Source organism: Medicago truncatula, chromosome 5, assembly GCF_003473485.1.
Source record: "Medicago truncatula cultivar Jemalong A17 chromosome 5, MtrunA17r5.0-ANR, whole genome shotgun sequence".
In the NCBI taxonomy this organism is placed as follows: Eukaryota; Viridiplantae; Streptophyta; class Magnoliopsida; order Fabales; family Fabaceae; genus Medicago; species Medicago truncatula.
In genome coordinates, this window is record NC_053046.1 from 33,295,114 (window position 1) to 33,314,216 (window position 19,103).

General features: G+C 34.2%; 3 protein-coding genes across 6 annotated transcripts; 1 reads left to right on the forward strand and 2 right to left on the reverse strand.

Annotated features, from left to right (window-relative positions):
• Nucleotides 1-2,872: 2,872 nt before the first annotated feature.
• Nucleotides 2,873-6,106, reverse strand: LOC11433615 (trafficking protein particle complex subunit 4). Of its 4 annotated transcripts, none has more exons than XM_003615979.4 (4): nucleotides 5,965-6,106; nucleotides 5,385-5,466; nucleotides 4,471-4,639; nucleotides 2,873-3,242 (listed from the first exon to the last, which is right to left on the reverse strand). In XM_003615979.4, exons 2-4 carry the CDS (start codon nucleotides 5,442-5,444, stop codon nucleotides 3,046-3,048), a joined length of 426 nt encoding a protein of 141 aa, XP_003616027.1. In that variant the 5' UTR covers nucleotides 5,445-5,466; nucleotides 5,965-6,106; the 3' UTR covers nucleotides 2,873-3,045. The 4 variants fall into 4 exon arrangements, with proteins under 4 accessions (XP_003616027.1, XP_039690786.1, XP_024639172.1 ...); XM_039834852.1 differs by having other exon boundaries at nucleotides 5,385-5,474; nucleotides 5,965-6,006; XM_024783404.2 differs by lacking the exon at nucleotides 5,965-6,106 and adding an exon at nucleotides 5,580-5,726 and having other exon boundaries at nucleotides 5,385-5,475.
• Nucleotides 6,107-7,720: 1,614 nt separating this feature from the next.
• Nucleotides 7,721-13,946, forward strand: LOC11433616 (ATP-dependent zinc metalloprotease FTSH 4, mitochondrial). Its single transcript, XM_003615980.4, has 7 exons — nucleotides 7,721-7,979; nucleotides 8,881-8,977; nucleotides 9,208-9,459; nucleotides 10,210-10,452; nucleotides 10,583-10,689; nucleotides 11,573-12,049; nucleotides 12,388-13,946. Exons 1-7 carry the CDS (start codon nucleotides 7,914-7,916, stop codon nucleotides 13,735-13,737), a joined length of 2,592 nt encoding a protein of 863 aa, XP_003616028.1. The 5' UTR covers nucleotides 7,721-7,913; the 3' UTR covers nucleotides 13,738-13,946.
• A 2,547-nt stretch (nucleotides 13,947-16,493) lies between these two features.
• LOC112422159 (uncharacterized) lies at nucleotides 16,494-18,379 on the reverse strand. Its single transcript, XM_024784956.1, has 3 exons — nucleotides 17,728-18,379; nucleotides 17,127-17,413; nucleotides 16,494-17,039 (listed from the first exon to the last, which is right to left on the reverse strand). The coding sequence occupies exons 1-3, from the start codon at nucleotides 18,377-18,379 to the stop codon at nucleotides 16,494-16,496; spliced, it is 1,485 nt and encodes a 494-aa protein (XP_024640724.1).
• Between the last annotated feature and the right edge of the window lie 724 nt (nucleotides 18,380-19,103).

The window sequence follows — 19,103 nt, forward strand, 5'->3', positions numbered from 1 at the left end:
CTCCTTTTTCTTCATTTTTTTTTTTGTTAAGAACCTAGGTATCATTAGGTGGAATTTTAATGCATTTGATGCAATTATACGATCTAGACAAAAAAAATCTAGACATTTTATTTTAATGAACGAGTCCAAAATACAAAGTCAGAACTAAAATCTTAATTTGACGATCATGATTAGCAATTGTAAAATTGCGCTAATTGGTATCAAACAACTCACATTCCCATTTTTGGTATAAAAAAAAAAAAAAAAGTCTAAAATACAAAGGTGAAATGTGTCTGAACAATTGATCTGACATTCTTGATTTGACACATGCCAGATTGTGTGCATAATTGGAATTTAAATATGATGCTTCTTATTTTTAAATTGTGTTCTATATTGCATTTGAGAATAAGATAGGGTCTTAACTAAGAAAATAATATATAAACTTATTGTATTAATTGAACATCAAAATACAACTGACATGAATTTCAAATACATAAAAACAAAGAACAAAATAATATTTGCTATTAAAAGTTTGATATCCGAATATCATTCCTAAAAACTTATACTCCCTCCGTCCCTTAATAAATGACCCAGTTGACAATATACATTATTGACTTGACATACTTTGACCATACTTTTATACTAATTCACAAAGATAAATAATATCATGTAAGATGTTGTTGGATTTGTCTCGATGAGTATTTTTAAAATATTAAATTTTTATAATTTTTTTTAGTAGAGAATTGAAGATATCAAAGATAAAACATATGCATTGGTATGTATGTCAGAGTCAAGTAGATCATTTATTTAAGGACGGAGGGAGTATTATCTTTACACATGAAAGAGTATCTAAATCTATCTGTGCAATCAAAAGCAGGAGCAGCAAGCAGCATTTGCGTCATATATGCTCAACTTTTTCAACATGTAGTGTAAAGGAGCATAATATCTTTTATGTCTTCTCCAATTTGGCACGTAGACTAGATTCCAAGAGCATGCTTATTAACTATGTATGTGATTTTTGAATATAAGTAAAGTGCTGGAATGATAATAATAATTTAATGCATCCAGACTGTGTATGTTAAAAAGATAAATTTGGCACGGTGGCCCTATGGTTTTCCCACGCGTGTGAAAAATTAATCATTGCTTATTAACTAATCTTTTTGTTTTTTTTTTGGTCAGGAACTAATCTTTTTGTTAATTAAGATAATGTGGAAATTAGTTGTTGCATGATATCACACTCGATTGCTACTTATGTATTTGACAACCAAAGTGCGTTTGGATAAATCATGATGGAATGGGGACATACAATGTGGTCTTAGAAATGTAATACATAAGCCTTGAAATAAATTATTACAACATGCTAAACAAAGACTACAATAATTTTTTTTGGATTCGGATTGGCTAACTTTGACGCGAGAAAGGCATGGTGCCTTTGGGTCAGCCTAATCCGTTGGATAAATTCTATGTTTCAGATCAAGCCACATGTTGCATCAGTCATCCCATATAAGAGGCATGCATAACTACAACCTTCTTCGATCTATCCGTTGGTGTTTGCGACAGTCACTGCGCACCACCTGAGTCACCCTACCAACGCCGCAGACTCGCTGTTCAAATATGTCGACACCGTGTCCTCGCCATAAAGGTCTGTAAGACTATGAAATGAAGACAAAAGCAGCAAGACCAAGAACCAACCATAACTGTTTCAAGGTTGCAGTCAAGTCAAGGCCATAATTCCAGCACCAGTAACTATATTGACTCACCAGGCTGACAACAGCACCAGAAAACTGAAGCTATCCTGAAATCATTAAACCCATAATCACTCTCATGGATTTGGGTGCCTTTTCATTGACAACCACCTTGTTCTTTCTTGATTTGTTATTGTCTTAGGTATTAGGTTACCGACAGTCATTTTTCATCTTTTCACGTTCCAACCCTTGAAAAAGAAACAAGCTGTAGGTTCACGGTGGCAGACCGACAGCATATAGAGGTCGAACGACAAACAGATCTTCCAAAGTGTGCTGAGGTTTGACAGCGTGTGGAAGTTGAACGAAAACAGCGTGCGGAGGCCCGATGGCTGATGGGAACTTACGGGACGAAGGTATGGCACAATGGTTCCACCTTTGTGTGGCAGAGTGCTTTATAGAGTTGGAAATGTGGCTAGATCTGAGACATAGGATTTTTCCAAAGGACTAGGCTGACTCAAAGGCACCATGCCTTTCGCGCGTCAAGCTCAGCCAATCTGAATCCTTTTTTTTTTTTTTAAAAAAGCTAGCCCAATAACTATATATATTAGTGGTACTTGATAACTTGCATTTCAGTAACAGTCAAAAAGAAAAGGAAAAAAACACATTTCAGTGAACAAAATGTTAGTAATTTGTATTCATGTACTACTTACTGAGAATTATCGAAATCTGTATTGATTTTGTTACAAAAATCCAGTAAGTTACTTCTAAGATGGTTTAAACAGGACATTTATTTTTTAAATAGCAGAATATATATATATATATATATATATCCCATAGTACAACAGATACTATAACTCAAGTATAAGTGAAAGAGATAAGGATATTCTCCAACACTTTCAGGATGGTCTTTGTATTCATTCTGCTAGAGCCACCAATATTTCTCTTGTTGGCAAGGCAAGGATGTTTGGAACTCAACTCACAATCCTAATAATCTCTGGATTCAATTACTAACTAATTGACTACCAAACTACTTTCAAGAACTTAATTCACTATAGTGAACAACAATCTAACCACCTATTGCAATCTTGTGATTAAGTAACTGACTAACAAACTACTCTTATTCTCCTAATATGTATCATTACCATCATATCTACAACAAATTGCATATGGGTTAGAAAAACATGGCCAAGTAAGTAGTGATCTACATATAGAGACATATCGCATTTGTATTGGAAAAAACATGGTAAGAAATGAACAATCTCATATATTTGAATCTCAAAGTGTTTTTCTGTAAGCAAATACATAGACCAGGTACAATAAAACAGAGTAGCAGCACCTCTTACAAGACAGTGATTAATAAAACTTGGCCTTGGCCAACGACTTATTGACCCAGTAGTGCAACACGATCCTTTTGTACTGACTGAGTTAGGTTCATATCAAAGAGCTCACATCGAATAGGCATCTCTATTTCATAGAAGGGATTCTTCAAAACATAATCCGTATACAATTCGTATACATATTTCAATAAACTTTCTATTTGTTGAGTGCCAGGCTCACACACTGCAAAAAACTTTGTCCCTGTTGGAGAGAAGAGTTAATTTCATATGGCATGACTTATAAGTTATATCAAAATCTAAAATCTGAATAAAATTATACACTACAGTATAATTCAACCGCAAGTTGTGAGAACTTATACAGAAGCTAATCATCTAGAAATATCTAAACTATCGTGTTCATCATCATCATCATCCAAATCAGTAGCATATGCCTGCAACCTTTACATTACATAGACTAAGTCGTATCGAGTAAATAAATTTATTTTCATGGAATTCAAAAACCTGTACTAAGCAGCGAGTGCTTGATATGGATACATATTCTCTAACTTTCCAGCAGGAAAGGTAGAGTATCTTTTGGACCACTCTGATCCATCAGATAAATCGGGTATTTCATATGAAGCCACGTGTCACTCTTTTTCTATTTTCTAAAATAATAATGAATGGGGCGTGGGCAATGCAGCAGTAGGTTGGCGTGACGGACAACGGCACATCATGGAGGGAACAGAGCTACTTGGTGGCGGCGGTGTCGTTGTCGAGGCAACAGAGACACGGCAGGTGTTGTGAATGTTCTCCATTTGTTTTACTGTTTTAAGCAAATTTTAAGGAAAAACGTAACATGTGGCTTCATCTGGAACACTGGATTTATATGACGGATCAGAATGGTCCAAAGTTACTCTACCTTTCCCACTAGAAAGTTAGAGAATCCATATCCGCTTAATATCTGATAAATGACAGTATATAAAAGTTATTTATTTAAATTCTCCTTCATACATAATCAAATACAGTGTTTTACTCTGAGTTTTATTTCTCTGCCTCCTTGAAAATAATGAATATATTTCGGGTATATATATAACTATGTTAAAGTATTTGCAGTTTTGTAACCAAAAAAAAGTATTTGCAGTTTCACCTTAATGGGGCTTAGCAGAGCATATCAAAACCTGGAAGAAAACGACATAGTTCTATAGGTGAAATTCCAAAAGCACCAGACTTATGTCACCAAAAATTATCAAGAGTTTTCGAGATATTTATATTACTATACCATTTTCATTAAAATCTGTATACACTAAGTGCCCGTAACTCCCAAGGCTACACATATATCAGTGTGGGTAAAAATCAAATGTTGGTATTAGATATATGATATATCAATCATCAATATGCACATGATGTTTTGCATTCATTCTTCATTTGATTCATCACGTGAATTTGAGAGTCTCTAATCTAATATCGAGTTATTAAATTTAAAACAATACCTGTAAGTGATTGGAAGCAATGGAGGTCAAATGTGTCAGCTTGGAGTAGTTCAATTCCTGAACAACCTGACACAGGTGATAATTGCTGAGAGATGGCATGCATTGAATGCCATAAGCTAGCCACTCTTAAGGTATCATTGGTATCCATTCGTCCAGCTGACCCATAATCCTAAATATCAAAAAGTTTAACAAATTATAAATCATAGTGTTCAATTACAACAACAACAACAACCAAGCCTTATCCCACTGAACTGGGTTTGGCTACATGGATCAAATTACGCCTTAATGTTCCATTATAAACCATAATTCAAATCATAGTTTTCAATTAAAGAAGAAAAAGTGCAACACTAGCAAAAGCTCCGTCGCATTAGATGGGATTAATTCTAGTTAACATATATGGATTAGATGATGCCATTATGATTTGTCAAAATGCTAATGTTAATCAAGGTCTCGTTTAATGATCTTCCATAGAGTTTTTTCAAGTCTTTTTTTAGCTTTGCAGATATAAATAAAAGAGTTGCTGCAAGTCTGCCAATATAACTAAAATTACTATTGTTTAATACAAAATTTAGGAAGATTAAATCGTCATTATTTCCATCTTGCAAAACGAAGTCATATCCTAATTGCTTATTAGGATATAATGATTCAAATTTCTTATATATACTGAAATCTTTTAAGAGACATAACTTAACACCACTAATATATACTGAGAAACCAGTCGGATAAAAAAAAAATGTATGTTGGTCGTCTTTAATAAAACTTATTGACTGAAACTCGTTATACAATGTGACCTGAATAACAAATAACAACCCAAAACAGTCATCACAGAAAGATACCAATTTAGCGTAAGATATATATCATTCAGGAAACAAAATAAAAAGGATTTGAAATCCACAGTGGCGAGTAACCGTAACCTTATAGTAGATCAATCCACCAGACTTATTGATGATGTAAAGACTGTAAATCGCTGCCATTCCAAAAGCCTTTTGCCAGAATCTGAAATCCCTAATTTAAACAATTGAACTTCATTAAAATTCTGGTGCAAAACATAGTTAATTGCAAAATAGGGAATTCAATTTGTTCATATTCTAAACTGGTTGAAGAATCACCATTTAACAACACTTTGTACTAAATGTTCAAATTCCACCACACTGCTATAACGACTAATTGACAACATTACATGGATCAGATCGGAACTTGAACCACCTACATAATACTCTTTCAGTTCAGTGTCCCAACTCTTCGAGGAGACAATGAATACAAATTTCAATCACACTAAGCAAAATAAAGATAAAATTAGTAAAACTAAATGCAACTAAAATTGTTGTAATTGTGAATAAAAATAAGTTAATTTTAAAATGCAACTAGGAACCTGAGCTTCTATGCATTTGGGAATCAGAGATGCGAAAAAAAACGAAGAAAAGCATTGAAGTATGATTACAATTTAGAATAGAATGAACGAAATTGTTAGAAGAAAGAAAGAAGGATGATTACCAGCCAAACTTCAATCGGCTTCTCTATTGTCCTCCTGTTGTGTTGTAAATTGTAATAACCCCCAAGAGAACTTTGGTTATACGTGAAAGATTTATTATTCTTTTTTTTTTTTTTTTTTTTTTTAAGGAAAAAAGATTTAAATTTCTATGAATTTAATCTATTATATGAGTTTTGACCGGTTTATTCTTATCTAAAATTTTTTAAATTGGTATCCAATTCAATAATGGACAAATATGAGGGTCCATTTGTGGGGATCCCATTTAAAGTAAGAGTAAAGTTATGTATAAACTTGTCCATCGAAATTGATACGAAGGAATTCAAACTTGTGACCTTGATAGGAGCAAACTCCAAGATCTCAAACCAACTATTAGCTTAACCCCAATAAACATTTGTTATCTATTTTACCATTCATTGAAACTATTTTATTTATTATTTTATTTTTTAATAGTATTATTTCAAATTTTAATTAAAAAATTAAATCCCATTAATCTATGTACAAACATGGTAAAAATTTATATTTTATTTATATTAATGGTATATTATTTGTGTTATTAAAAAAAGTAAGAATTTATATTATCATCGTTGACATTGAAAAAGATAAACATGGCGAAGGAGACGCTCATTGAAAAAACTATATTATATTTGTTAAATCATTGTTGACATTGAAAAAGATAAACATGGTAAGAATTTATATTATATTTGTTATTAAATATTGTTATAATTTGAAAGTCACAAAAATTTATACATATAATTTTAATCAAAATCAAAATTTCATATTAAATATCCTTCAAGTTTTACACGCGTCATATAAGTTCATATATTTAGGAAAGAAGACGCCCGTCTTTTAGATTTTGGTGATTTAGAACGAACATATAATTTGGATCAGTGTGTAAATTTTTATAATTCCTAAAATGTAACTTGAATTCTAGAGTGCTCTTTCAAATTCATTTGTTGGAAAGAAAGATTTCCATGAAAACAAGACAAAACAAAAGTCTACTTGAGAGAGATAAAGATATAATATTTTCTATGTTAGAGAAAAATGGTATTTTCATAGATAAAAAGTTATTTTATGGTTTAGTTAATCATAAAAAAAATCATGTTTTTTACAGTCTCGTACGTACTGTTATGATTTATTTATAAATCAAACCGTATGCAAAAAAGTTGTCTAATCTCTTACTCCCTCTTGTCTCAATTATAAACAACTATTTACTCTTTAACTTAATTGAATAAATGATGAATGTGGTATATAATATAGATTAGATACATCATTTTTTTAATAAACTTAATTACTTGTAATTGATACTAGAAAGAGTTTATTTTGAAAAATCATACATACAATTAAGAGTCACTCTACTTGGGTTTCGCAAGTGCAAGTATACATTGGATAAGACCTACAGAAATGTCTGACAATATCATTTAATAAAATAGTGAGTGAGTATTATTAAGGTTCAAAGAAGAATCTCACCAATATTTTTTTTGATACAAAATAGGGTCAAAGTCCAAAAAGAAGAGTCTCATCTTATTTTATTAATAATAAAAAATTTGCTAACAAATATTTAAGAACATTTATTAAAAAATTTAGAAAAGGAATAATTTATAAAGTTTATGTTAAAAAAATTACTTTTTAAATTTTTAATATGTTGAATGCCAGACAAGACTTCTTTTTAGTCTTTACCAAAAAAAAAAAAAACTTCCTTTTAGTCTTCTCTAATAATAATAATAATAATAAGTCAACAACTTGGGTCATGTAAAAAAAAAGGCAGTGTGAAGGTGGCGAAGGAGGTACCCAAAGACATGTACGGGGACTGGCAGTGAGTTTGTTAGTCAGTTAGAGTGAAATTCATTTCTGTTAGGAGGACAGAGAAGAAGAAGAATTTCCTTTATATACATAATATTTCTCTTTTCATCTTCTTCCATTTTCATTTTCATCTCAACAACCACATTCTTTCATGGCTGCTTGGAAGCGTTTCATTACGCACCACCTCACTTCTTCAATCCATCAAGCTCGAATGCAGGTCACTCACTACTTCAATACATTTTCTTTTCTTTTTTCTTTCTTGAATTTGATCATCCAATAAGAGTTAGTGACTTGGTATTACAATTTCTTTCATCAACGACCATGTCTAATGAGTAGGGTCTGTTCTGTTTTGATAAACAACTTATTTGCATCTTATAGCACAAGCGCTTCTTTATAAGCTCATATGACATGTTTTTATAGAAAAACATAAAATGAAGTTGAATTGTTCTTGTATATGCTATAAATTGTTTTTATAAGCTATATTGGAGAACTTATGAAAACAAGTTCAAAAAAGCTTTATGAAAATTGTCACAAGCTGTTTTCATAAGTTTTTCCAAATAGTCTCACAAAACTTAGGTCAACAGATAGACTCAAATATGTCAATCCAAACAAACCCTGTATATGGCCTATTTCGATAAATAGCTTATTTGCAGCTTATAGTAAGAGCTGTTATCATGATATGCGATTATGCATAAGCTTACGTAAGCTATTTTTATAGAAAAAAGATAAAATAATTGTTTTTATAAGCTGTATTGAAGAACTTATGAAAATAGGCCAAAAAAAGCTTGTGTTTTCATAAGTTCTCTCAAACAGTCTGAAGAAACTTATGTGAGTAGATAAACTCAAATAAGTCAATCCAAACAGGGCCATAGTGGAATTGACTATTAAATAGTATCAATTGTTTCGGTATCATATTACTTTTCTGTAGAGTTTAATCTTTTGCGTAATTTTTGAATATTTTTGGTTTACTGATCAGGCAGGCATGTTATCTCGACATTTAGGTACTGGTATCATGATTGAACTGCAAATTTATTTTTTATATGTTTCTAATTTCTATCTCTGCACTGTATATTGTATTCCTTTTATTTGTCATATCATCTTATAAGTTATTTTTGCAGGTTGAAAGGCGTCAATCTGAATTTCGGAAGTTCAAAGAACTATTGAGTAGAAACGATGCATCTCTTAATAAGTTTGAAAAGTTTGAAGGCTGTACAAGTACGAGACTTTTGTTCCCTTATCACATTTACTGCATGTTATGTTTCTAAAATACAAGCTTTTGTTTTTCTTTCTCGTTTGTCGATACTGTCTTTCTGAATTATTTCAGTTCTGTAGATATACTTTGTTTTGAATTAATTATGCCTATTTTCACCATGTGTTTGATGTACCAAGCAAACTATTATTGGCTTTAGATATTGCTTGTGGCACTTACTCTCAAATTTATGTAGGGAATAGGCTTTTCTTCTCCCAGTCCAGATATCTAGGAAATCTGGCACGACCACTACGCGATTCATCTGAAGCAGAGGAAGCCTCTTCTCTTAAAGAACTTTACGATGAAATTGATCCTGAAGCCGTGATTAGAGCATATGAAAGCAACCCATCTCTGCATAAAAATTCTTTGGCATTTTCTGAATATGTTAAAGCATTGATAAAAGTTGGTAGGCTTTCTGAAAGTGAATTTCTGAACACTCTGCTAAGAGGTAATTATCTTGCTAGAATAGCTCGTTTTCTCTTGACTGTATTTGCATCTGATTGTGCTTTGCTCTGTTTGACCATATTTTACGGAGATTCTAATTCTGTTCAAGGAATTAAGATTTTCCCCCCTGATTAGGAAACTAGACACATGCTTGAATTGTTTATAATTTGATTTGATTAGAAAGCTGAGGTAATTGCTATTCTGCCTAATCATGGTTGTGCCCCCAAGTAAAAAGACTGAAGACACAGATCTATTTGCATTACATTTAGAATCTTACCTGCTGAGTGTTATTATTTGAGGTTCAACATTTCTACAGAATGTAATTAACATAGTCTTTTTTATAATGATTTGAATATTAATACTTTGCTATCTTCTCTCATTTCCCAAAAACCAGTGGAAGTCTCTGTGTATATGGTAAGTTATTTCATTTGCTTATTGCCAAATGGCAACAGGCCATTTATGTGGTAGCATTGATCGTAATATTTTGTTGGGGATTATGAAGTTTGATTAAAATCTTACACTTTTATTCATAAAATATGCATTTCAAGGATGGGATAATTAAATGATGGATGTACGAAATCCATAATCTTATATAGATCTAAGTTGGATTCTGCAGAATTCAAAACTTGGCATTGCAACTGCGCACTTGTCAAAATTTGTTATTCTTCTTCTTTTCAATCAGCTTTTTGAACATTCATTTCTTTTGCACATTTTACCGATCTCAAGTTATAACCTGAGGCATATGAATTTTCAGCTATTTCTCATTCAGCGAGAAAGGAAGAGAGTAGTATAGGTGGTGTTGCAGCTCTTATAAATGTCGGAGAACCAACAAAAGATGGGATTCTTGGAACTACAAGTGCTCCTGTTGATAAGGTTGCTGCATTAGAAGGTGAAAATTTCAATGAGCAACTATGGCATACAATTTGGTTTGTTGCAGGGGCCTTCCTCTTGATATGTGGTGTAGGAGCTCACATCGTGTATAAAGGAATTAACACAGGTATTATTACTGTCTCATTGTAACTTACAAATCGCTGAGTTTAATTCAATATTCAATCTGAGTTTGATTTGCACATCTCTGTTTTGTTTTTCACCCTTTTTTTTCTTTCTATAATACTTAATGTACGAAGAACTGCAGCCCAGTGTAGAGACAAATACTAAATTTAGCGATGTGAAAGGTGTAGATGAGGCGAAGGCTGAACTTGAAGAAATTGTTGATTACCTAAAAGATCCTAAGGTAGACTTTTCCAGCATTAATCCATGCTCTCTCTTTCTTGCAGTTCTCGCACTCTAGCATGAAATAGTTATTTGATTTACATGTGTCCTAAGCTATTCCAATCTCGTTGATTACTTATTTGATGCCACGAGAAGTTTTATTATTCTTTGGGCGTGGATATGTTGATCCAAAGTTATAAATAGTATTCATTCTTTGTTGACGAGAAAAATGAAGTTTTAATCCAAACAGAAAAAAGTAAAAGTTGTTGGGTAATCAGCTCTATTGCTCTGGATAATAATTTCTAAACAAATTGAATATATATAGCACACACACTTATCCTTGGGTTTTCTATATGCCTCCTTGTCATTTTACCTTAGTTGGACTGAATAAGTAAGCAGAAATAAAGCTTATTGCTAATAAACGTAAGGAGAGTGTGGTGGCGGCTGTGACAGAAAAGTGGTAAAAAAAAAGTAGAAAGTGGTAAAAACTTAAAACCCAAAACAAATTCTGCCGGACTCTCATTTCTTTTTCTCTTTTTTTTCTCTTCAAACTTTCAAATGCTGCTGCTGCTCTCTATTTCTTCTTTTCTTCTCACGTAGCATGTTAATTAATTCTTTTTTATGTATTTCTTTTTCCTTATTTTTTTTTTTCTGTTCTCTTTTCTTTTAATTCTTTTGTTTATATCTTTATTTCACAATAATTTGTCCTGCTCTCCTTTTTATTTTTTATGCTGTTATTTTCTTTCTCTTTTGCTAATGCTGTATATTAATCACCTTCGAAATCTATGATGTATTTATTTTCTTTCCTCCTTTTCAAGTTATATTATATATACTTTTTTTCAAGACCACATTCTGGCCTGTTTAGTTCTGTACTATCTTTAGATAACGCTTTTCCCTTGTCACAGCGCCTTACTTGTCTTGGTGGCAAACTCCCAAAAGGTGTTTTGCTTTATGGCCCGCCTGGCACCGGTAAAACAATGTTGGCGAGCGCTATTGCTGGAGAGGCTGGGGTTCCTTTCTTCTCAACCAATGGACGTGAATTTGAAGAGACGATTGTTGGTGTTGGTGCACAAAGGGTGAGAAATCTTTTTGCTGCTGCAAAAAAGCGTGCGCCTTGTATAATCTTTCTTGATGAGATTGATGCTATTGGTGGAAAACCAAATTCAAATGACCAAATGTACACGAAGTTGACTTTAAATCAGTTGCTTGTTGAGTTAGATGGTTTCAAACAAAATGAAGGCATAATTGTGATTGGTGCTACTAACTCTCCCGAGTCAATAGATAAGGCTTTGTTGAGACATGGGAGATTTGATCGCCATGTTGTTGTTCCCAATCCAGATGTAAAAGGACGGCGAGAGATTTTGGAATCTCACATGTCAAAGGTATGCTTTTACTCTTGAAAAATATTTTATTTTGTATCTTGGGTTGGATGGCTTAAGAATTTTGAGGCACGTGTCCAGTGCTTGCACTATATTGGTGAAAGCATTGTGTTGTATGATTTCCTTCAGCTATGTTCAGGTGTGTGCTGGATACTTCACACGAGCTAACTGCCTTACACCCGGGATACTCTTTGAATTATGTGTATTTATATTCAAGTTTTTTTAATTTAATTGTGATTATGCACAATTTTGAGATGTAGTAAGGTTGTGTAATATAGAAATGTTAGAACTTAGAAGGAATCTCTGAACGTGTGTGTGTTTCTTACTCCAATACAATACAGGTTCTGAAGGCAGACAATGTTGATCTGATGATCATTGCTCGGTGTACACCTGGGTTCTCTGGTGCTGACCTTGCAAACTTGGTTGATGTTGCTGCCCTGAGGGCTGCAAAGGATGGTGCCAAAGCCGTGAGCACACATGATTTAGAGTTTGCTCGGGAGAAGATTATAATGGGAAGTCAGCGCAAGTCAGCTGTTATATCTGAGGAGTCAAGAAAAAAGACTGCTTTCCATGAGTGTGGCCATGCCTTAGTTGCAATTTATACTGATGGTGCGAATCCTGTTCACAAGGCAACCATTGTTCCTCGTGGGATGGCTCTTGGCATGGTTTCTCAACTGCCTCCTCGCAACGACCAGACCAGTCTCTCCCGTAAACAGATGCTTGCCAGGCTTGATATTTGCATGGGAGGTCGGGTTGCTGAAGAGCTAATTTTCGGACAAAGTGGAGTTACTTCCGGTGCATCCTCAGATCTTTTTAAGGCAACTTCTCTGGCCAGGCAAATGGTTACTAGATATGGTATGAGTACTGAAGTTGGACCCGTCAGTCACAATTACTTTGATAACGGGAGAAGTATGAGCTCAGAAACTAGGTTGCTTATTGAGAAGGAAGTGAAGAATTTGCTCGAGAGAGCTTACAACAATGCAAAAACTATTCTAACCACCCATCAAAAGGAGCTTCATGTACTTGCAAAAGCTCTTTTGAAGCATGAGACACTTACAGGAAGTCAGATTAAAGATTTACTTGCAAAGGTCAAATCCCAGCAGAAACAACAGCAGTCATGTCCAGTCAAAGCTCAGGGAAGTCCAAGGTCCAATCCAGCTACTGATAAGGCTGCGGATGCCACGACCAATGCAGCTGCACCTTCTGCTGCTACGGATGCCACTACCAATGCAGTTGCAGCTTCGGATGCCGCGACCAATGCAGCTGCACCTTCTGCTACTACGGATGCCACTACCAATGCAGCTGCAGCTTCGGATGCCGCGACCAATGCAGCTGCCAATGTAGCTGCACCTTCGGATGCTGCGAGCAAAGCATCTGCACCTTCTGCCGCTGCAAATGCTGCAACCAATGCAGCTGCACCTTCGGATGCCGCGAGCAAATCATCTGCACCTTCTGCCGCTGCAAATACCGCGAGCAAATCATCTGCACCTTCTGCCGCTGCAAATGCCGCAACCAATGCAGCTGCACCTTCTGCTGCTGCGGATGCTGCTACCAATGCAGCTGCAGCTTCAGATGCTGCGACCGATGCAGGTGCACCTTCTGCTTCTGCAAAGGCTCAAGGAATTGCCACTGTAGCAGGGCCGGAGGTACACAGAGACCAGCAGGGGTTCCCTCCCCTCCAGCCTTCTTAAGAAATGAATTTACCCCAATACATAATACTTTAGGTATGAGTGGGGAGTGGCAATGTTCTTCAACAGTAAAGTAACAATACACAAAATCATTTATAGTTGCAAACACCATCTCATTTGTTTGTAAACAAACCATTACCATTCACTTTTTAGAAAACAGAATTGGAAATAGAAACAAATTGACACCAGTTAAAATGATTCAAATGAAAAAATTCAACTCTCTTGAGAAAGGAAAAAGAATTCCACTAATAAATCTGGACTGAATAGGACGTTTTAGACGTGTTGGAGTTCGAAATTCATGTTATGAATTAATATAAGGTTTGGAATGGGATCATGTTAGAACATTAGAGAAGAAGACAGTAATTACCTTGTTCATAGAATCAAGTAAATTCCTTTGTTACTTTAATATAGGGTTTTCATTCTTTCTCATTTATTCTTGTGTTTGAGAAGTGAAAATATACAAATTTTTTTACCGACTAAAAACAATTAGAAAAATGACCAGCAATTTTTTTACTGACTTAACAAGACTTTTATGAGCAGAGTTGAGTTTCTGCACTATATACAGAGATCAATAACAGGACTTTTTACATTATATTTGCATCAGAGTGTGAAGGATGCATATTCTTATGGTTTCTGTTATTTTCTATTTGGATTGAGCTAATCATTGGTGTTGATCTAGTTAGATATTTTGCTCATTACATTAAGCTTAATCACAATCTAAGGGTAGAAAAAAGAAAAACTGCACTGCCTCCAGCAATTGTGCAGTAAACAGATTTTCGAGATATCTTAGCATTGTTCAAGCGCTCACTGTCCTCTTCCCTTCTGTTAGACATGGGCTTAGTTCGCTAATTTTGAAATTGACAACTATTCGGTAGCAAATGCGATACTTATGTTTGTAACTATGATGATGAGCTTGGTACTTTAGTCTCCAATTGTAGGACCCTTCTATGCCAATGCTATTATGCTAGTTTCACTTTAGCTTTTATACGTAGCCAAGTTAATAGAGTCGCTAATAATATAGTTTGACTCTGTCCCTATATCAGTCAAATATGTAAGTATCTTTTACTCTCCTTCCCATTATATTATATTGATACTATTATCTTGAATGAAATGATATGAAGTTGCTTTCCCTAAAAATTAAATACTAATCAATTTTTTTTTTCCAAACTAAATTTATTTATCTTAAGATTACTTCGTCACATTATGTTTAGTCTCCTCTAACCATGTAATATTCTGTTGTTATATAAATATAAATCAAAGAGTGCAAAAATAATATGATAATAAAAGGAAGTAACTACCAAAATTTTGAACGAATAGGTTTATTATAGTCTGCTAAATCACAAATATATTTATATTTTTTTATTTTATTTAGCATTTAAACATTTTAAGAGTCGAACACTTTTTGAAATCTTTTATTAAAAGGATTTAACTACTATGCAACTCGAAACTGAAATCTAGACGCTTGAATATTAAGAGGTGGAAAGGGTTTCCAAATATAGAAAAAATTAGATAAATTAGATAAGAAGGATTTACGTGTAAGATTTGATTCCAATAATGTTTTTTATTTTAAAAATAAATAAAGTTTTGGTCTCGTATTTTAAAAATTGGTATTTTGGTCCCCCATTTTTTTTTCTTCTGAACTTTGGTCTCTCATATCATTTTTGGTTTAATTTTGATAATGAGACATAAACAATTATGACATGAAAACACTTATTACGCGACACTTAATATCCAATCAAAAAATATACTTTTTTTTTTTGTTTTGTTACGATCAACAAATATACTTCTAATAAGCATTGTCATCTCATAAATAAACAATCATAAAAAATTTACTAAAAAATGAGGGACCAAAAACACTTATTTTTAAAATAAGGGACTAAAACTTAAATTAGTGAGATTAACGTAGAATATCTCATGCAGTTTTCATATTTTTATAATTACATTAGTAAGTGCTTTCTCCCGTCCTTGTTATAAAAACAATTGATTGAGTTCATTGTGTATGTAATGCACACCCTCCGTTTTAAAATACATGACGCAATTTTATGATGTGCAATATTCACATAACTTACTTTGATCATATTTTTTAACTAATATATAAATACAAATGTTAGCATGTAAGATGTTGATTTGTCTAAACGAATATTTTCAAAATATCAAATTTTTATAATTTTTTATAGAGAAATGTTAATGAGTGCCTCAAGGGGACTCTTTAAGGGCTATAAAGAGCAAGTATTTATAAAAAATGTGAGTAATCAATGCATTGAAAATTGAAATATTTTACTTTTTTAAAGAATAATTGCTTGTTTTGATATGTTTAAAGAGTGCCCCGGGGTACTCGTTAACAAAACTCTTTTTTATAATATACTCCCTCCGTCTCATAATATAAGCAAAAAAAAACTCATTTTTTTGTCCCAAAATACAAGCAAAAACGACAAACTTTTATCCTATTTAATCTTTTTTTTTTTTAAATATTTTTTTCAAGAATTTTTTTTGTTTATTCTCATAAAATTAAATGCAAATTACATTCAACTTTCTCTCTCTTTCGTTTTTCCATAACCAATAGACAATGAAAATTGTTTTTACATCTTCCTATAAAACGTTTTCTTTTTTTGAAGAAACTAAAATGAAATATATAACCACAAAAAAGGTCTTCCTAGCACAAGGCGTGCCAAGGAAAAAAACCTCAAAGTCAATACAAAATAATAGTACAGACAAGAGAACAAAACATCACCACAAAACAGCCCCTTACAACACACCCATTACCCTATGCCTAGAATAGAGAATGAACTAAGCCACCAACCATGATAATTAAAGGGAAGGTTAGCATACTGCACCTTCAACCACTTGAAAGTTAACAACTTAATCCTATCCACCACCTCTATAATAGGGCTATCCTTCGAATTAAAAAATCTATTATTCCTTTCCTTCCAAATTTCCCACAAAGTCGCAAACCATATCACCTGAAGAATAGATTGCCTCGACTTAGAGAAACCTCCTAAGAGGGTGAACTGCTTAAAAAGTCCTGTTACATCGAAAGGCATCACCGTAGCTATTCCAATCCATTGGAAAATGTAATTCCAAACCGAACCAAAAATATTACAATGTAAGAATAAATGATTAGATGTTTCAACAAGACCACATCCACCAACACAATATTGATCATCAACACCTAAAACATGCCGCCTATGAAGATTGTCCTTAGTCGGCAACCGATCACGAAGGAGACGCCACGCAAATAGCACCACCTTCAAGGGAACTTCCTTGTGCCACAAAGAAATCGACATCACGGAATGATCAAGATGAACCTGCTCCATGATAGTTTTGTATGCACTTTGAACTGTATAACAAGACTTAGGATCCGCACTCTATTTCCAACCATCTTTTTTGTGAACCTGAAAAGAAACATTTTGAAGTAAAAGCCTAAGCTCCCCTACCAACTCTTCCTCCCACGCCCACAACCTTCTCCTCCACCTCCACGCCTCACCCTCCTCCTCCCAACCTAACACTCTCATCGAAGCGACCGACTCCCCCTTCAAAACCGACAAGTCATACAACCTCCTAAACCTATCCCGGAGCAACAACTCTCCCACCCAAACATCCATCCAAAACAAAACATTGGATCCATCACCCAAGCTACGACTCACATGATTCTGAAACCACCCCTCTGCACGCAAAGCCGCTATATTCCGCCACCACACTGACTCATTACGACCTCCACTACACAAATGACCTCCCTCCACTCCATTCCGCGCCGCTAACACCCTAAACCACAAACTATCTCTCTCCGTCAACACCCTCCAACACCACTTCCCTAATAAAGCTAAATTAAATTCTTTTATTCTCCTTACCCCCAAGCCACCAACCTCCTGACTCCGACAAACAGAATTCCAATCAACCCAAATAATTTTTCTATGGTCTGCACTCCCCCCCCCCCCCCCCAAAAAAAAAAAAAAAAAAAAATATTCAAAATAGATTCAATAGAGGAGACAATACCTGACGGAGCCTTAAAAAAAGAAAGAGCATAAACAGGCAGAGACGATAGGACAGACTTAAGTAAAACCAAGCGGCCACCCAAAGACAAAAATTTCGACTTCCAACTCGACAATCTAGAGTTAATACGATTAATGAGAGGCTTCCAAAACTCCATCCGACTAGCATTCCCTCCAATAGGCAAACCGAGATACACAAAGGGAATGGAACCAACCTTACAATTCAATGCCGTTGCCGCTTCCGCTAACCAAGAACCATGAACATTAACCCCCACCAAAAGACTCTTAGAGAAATTCACCTTAAGACCAGAGAGTTCTTGAAATAGTAATAAGATAGCACGCAAAGCTCTAATATTCGCCCAAGATTTATCACATAATATAAGAGTGTCATCCGCAAATTGGAGATGCGACACCCCCACCGCATCCGAGCCGCCCACCTTAAAACCATTAAATAAATTATTTGCAACCAAAGCCTCCATCAGCACATGAAACCCTTCCGCCGCCAAAAGAAACAAAAAGGGCGAAAGAGGATCCCCTTGCCTCAAACCCCTATGTAAGGAGAACTCATCTGTAGGAGACCCGTTTACTAACACCGAAGCCGTTGCCGTCCCAACACAATCTTTAATCCACTTTCGCCAAAGAGTTGGAAAACCCATTTTCACCATGACTTCTTCTAAGTAATTCCAATCAACGGAATCATCCGCAAATCGACGGATCCTATAAGACGTTTTCTAAAGAAAACACAGAAAACTATACTCCAAATTCTTATGTTTTAGTTTTCTTAAGGAGTTTTTCTATCATGTGCAAATTTGCACATGTTAAGAAATTTAAAATGGTAAGTTTGTCTTGGAACTTGTGTATTCTATATTAAATAGATAACTTTTTTAATAATAATCGGTGTTTTTCAAAGAAAAGTTACTAGATTTAGTTTCCTTAACAAGTGCAATATTGCACATGTTAGACAAATCATTTCTTAATAAGTGTGATTTTTTTATTTTTGCTTATAATTTGGGACGGGGGGAGTATAATGGTCAAAGTTGCGTATTGACATGTGTGCAGTGGTTGACTGCGACATGCATTTTGGAACGGAAGGAATATCTAATATAGTACTAATGTGATGCATTAATTATTTTTTGGTTGGTGGTGGGCGGGGCTCAAACCCCAGACCTTGTATATATCATACATTGTCCATACCAACTGAGCTAAGTTCACGAGGACGTATTAATTATTTAATGAACCTAAAAAATGAATTGTTTTTTATAAAAGTAAATTACACTCCCCTCCCCTCAAAGATGCTTGAATTACATTCCCCTCCCCTCTTATGTTAAAATATATACACTCCCCTCCCCTCTTATTCAAAACATTTTAGAATTTTTTTAC